This window comes from Lactuca virosa, chromosome 5, assembly GCF_052849685.1.
Source record: "Lactuca virosa cultivar CGN04683 chromosome 5, Lactuca_virosa_CGN04683_v6, whole genome shotgun sequence".
Classification (NCBI taxonomy): domain Eukaryota; kingdom Viridiplantae; phylum Streptophyta; class Magnoliopsida; order Asterales; family Asteraceae; genus Lactuca; species Lactuca virosa.
Genome location: NC_136430.1, coordinates 439,991,094 through 439,993,934, shown reverse-complemented (window position 1 = coordinate 439,993,934; position 2,841 = coordinate 439,991,094). Strand labels below are relative to the sequence as shown.

The window sequence follows — 2,841 nt, the reverse complement described above, 5'->3', positions numbered from 1 at the left end:
AGTTCAAATATCATTTAATTTCATCAAATATTTATTAAATTGTATGCATCAAATACCATATTGTATTCACATACAAATAAACTAGAAGTGACAGTATATAATAACTTCTATGATATACAAAATTTGATACATATAAAAATTAAAACCCCGTTAAATTACAATGGTATCAAGTTAAAACAACATTTAATTTCATTTACTAAATTATATTCATCAAATATCATATTCTATTCACACACAAATGAACTAGAAGAGTCACTATATAATAGTTTTTTTTTTATATCACACACACACACACACCACATCATCATCATTCTCTTCCTTCCCTAAAACCCACACATCCATCCATATGCTTTGCTTCTTTCACTGTCTGAATCTTGGAAAAAGAAAGTAATGGAAGTTTAGCAGAGAAAAAAGACATAATCACACTGTGTGTTCGTCTTTTCTTGGTAACGATCACCGTCTTCTTTACGCAATCTTTTTTCAACAAAACCCAAATTTTCAGAGAGTTATTCGTATATATGTAATGGCGAAAAGTGGGGTGTTTGAAAGAGATCCGACTGCAGCAGCGAAGGTGACGACCGACAACTTGAAGAAGGAATTACAGAGACTTGTTAAATCGATTGTGGAGGAATCTTCACCAGATGAAGAAATTGGATTTGGATTTATAGATTGTATTGATAGAGCCACTCAAACTTTGCAGAGTTTGAAGGATTTGAAAGAGGCAATGAAACATCGATCATATGATAATACCAGTTTTGATTCGTGTCCTCAAGAATTCAATTGCCCTCTTTCGAAAGAAATCATGAGAGACCCAGTTATCATCTCTTCCGGAAAAGTAATTTCTTTGCTCAATTCCTCATTTTTTTTCCTGATCGTTGTTTATACATGTTCACTGTGAATGTTCTAAACTGTTGAAATCGGAATTGAAATCGATCCCACTCATTTTATTGAAAAAAATTATTAGTGGGTAGATTCAGGGGACGATGCGTGGGTTCCTGTCATTGCATGGTTTAATTTCAATTCTTTTCATGGGTTCTCCGGCGGTGGTCCGATGACACGAAGAGGTAATTACGGCGGCGCTTGCGGTGGTGGGAAAACCCATCACCGGACCACCGTTTACAGTCTAACTTTTATATACCCGTGAATAGTGAATGGATAAGAACTTGACAATGATTTTAATTTTGGACGAATATTCTCTTATGATTTTATACCAAAACTTTCAATCACCGACACCTTCTGTAATCTGCCAACTCCTTCATGGCTTTTCTCGTCGGGTTTCAAAAAATATTTTTTCGATTTAGAACTTGATTTCGGAAATTGATCAACTGGGTTGATGATTAATCGAGATTTTCGTGTAAATTTCTGGGATTTGGGTTTCTAAATGCATAATGCTGATCATTTCTTGCTAATTTGCAGACATACGATAGAGCTTCAATCCAGAAATGGCTAAAAGCAGGGAACAGAACTTGCCCCAAAACCCAACAAGTTCTTACGCACACAATTCTAACTCCAAATTATCTTGTTCGCGATATGATCACGCAATGGTGCAAGAATCGCGGTGTTCGATTGCCGGGTCCTCTGGTCTACTCCGATCAAAATCTGGCAACCGAACCCAATCAAAGTCTTTTCCGATCACTTCTCAACAAGTTATCATCGAGTCTTCCCGATCAGAAAGAAGCCGCAAGTTCATTACGTTCATTAACAAAACGAATCCCGTCTTTCCGTGCATTTTTCGGCGAATCTGATGATGCGATACCTCAATTGCTAGCCCCATTGTCAGTGATCAAACCCGAAACGGAAACTCACCGTGATCTTCAAGAAGATTTGATCACAACCCTTTTGAATCTATCGATTCACGACAACAACAAGAAAATCGTCGCCGAAACACCAAACGCGATTCCAATTTTACTGGACGCGTTAAGATTGGGAACAATCGAGACTCGAAGCAATGCAGCTGCAACCCTTTTCACTCTATCCGCCCTCGATTCCAACAAATCACTCATCGGAAAATCCGGCGCTTTAAAACCGCTGATCGATCTTTTAGACGAAGGGCACGTAATCGCAATGAAAGATGCCGCTTCGGCGATCTTCAATTTATGCATCGTCCATGAAAACAAAAGTCGAGCGGTGCGCGACGGAGCTGTAACCGTGATTTTAAAGAAAATCGGCGAGAGGGTTCAAGTCGATGAGTTATTGGCCATTCTTGCGATGCTTTCGAGCAACCAGAAGGCGGTGGAGGAGATGAGTGATCTCGGTGCAGTTTCTTGTTTGTTTTCTTTAATCAAGGAGACAAGTTGCGATCGGAACAAGGAGAACTGTATCGCAATCCTGCACACAATTTGTTTCAATGATCGGACGCAGTGGAGGGAGATGAAGGAGGAAGAAAGTAAGTACGGGACTCTGTCTAGGGTTGCCGGAGATGGGACTTCGAGAGCCAAACGGAAAGCCAATGGGATTCTTGATCGGATTAATAGACCGATTAATCGCACTCATACTGCTTGAGCTTCATTGGGTTTTCAAAGAAATCTGTAAATTCATCATCTTCTACATCAAGATTTTTTAGGGTTCATGAGTTTCATGACTCTACTGAATCTTAGGTTTTACTTTTTAGTCAACTTTGTTGCTAAGTTTGACCTCAAATTTTTGTAAATTCGTGTTTTCTATAGTTACCATCAATAACTGTTTCTGAAGAAAAAAAAGGTTATTTTTACTGAGAAATTATTATATTTTTTGCAATAAAATAAAATATGGTTGTATAGATTGGTGAGAAAATCTATTTTGTTATACTTTTACCAAAATATGTAAATTTATTGTATAATAAGGTTTTAATCCTAAATATAT

General features: G+C 37.7%; 1 protein-coding gene across 1 annotated transcript; it reads left to right on the top strand.

The window, feature by feature from the left end:
- Positions 1 to 284: 284 nt before the first annotated feature.
- PUB9 (plant U-box 9) lies at positions 285 to 2,591 on the top strand. The gene is made up of 2 exons (XM_079049999.1): positions 285 to 835; positions 1,417 to 2,591. The coding sequence occupies exons 1-2, from the start codon at positions 524 to 526 to the stop codon at positions 2,500 to 2,502; spliced, it is 1,398 nt and encodes a 465-aa protein (XP_078906125.1). The 5' UTR covers positions 285 to 523; the 3' UTR covers positions 2,503 to 2,591.
- The last annotated feature ends 250 nt before the right edge of the window (positions 2,592 to 2,841 follow it).

Excerpts from the sequence above, each read along its gene's own strand:
- PUB9 (XM_079049999.1), top strand. The coding sequence starts at position 524 with ATGGCGAAAAGTGGGGTGTTTGAAAGAGATCCGACTGCAGCAGCGAAG. Across the intron at positions 836-1,416 it reads TTATCATCTCTTCCGGAAAA|ACATACGATAGAGCTTCAAT; the intron begins GTAATTTCTTTG and ends GCTAATTTGCAG.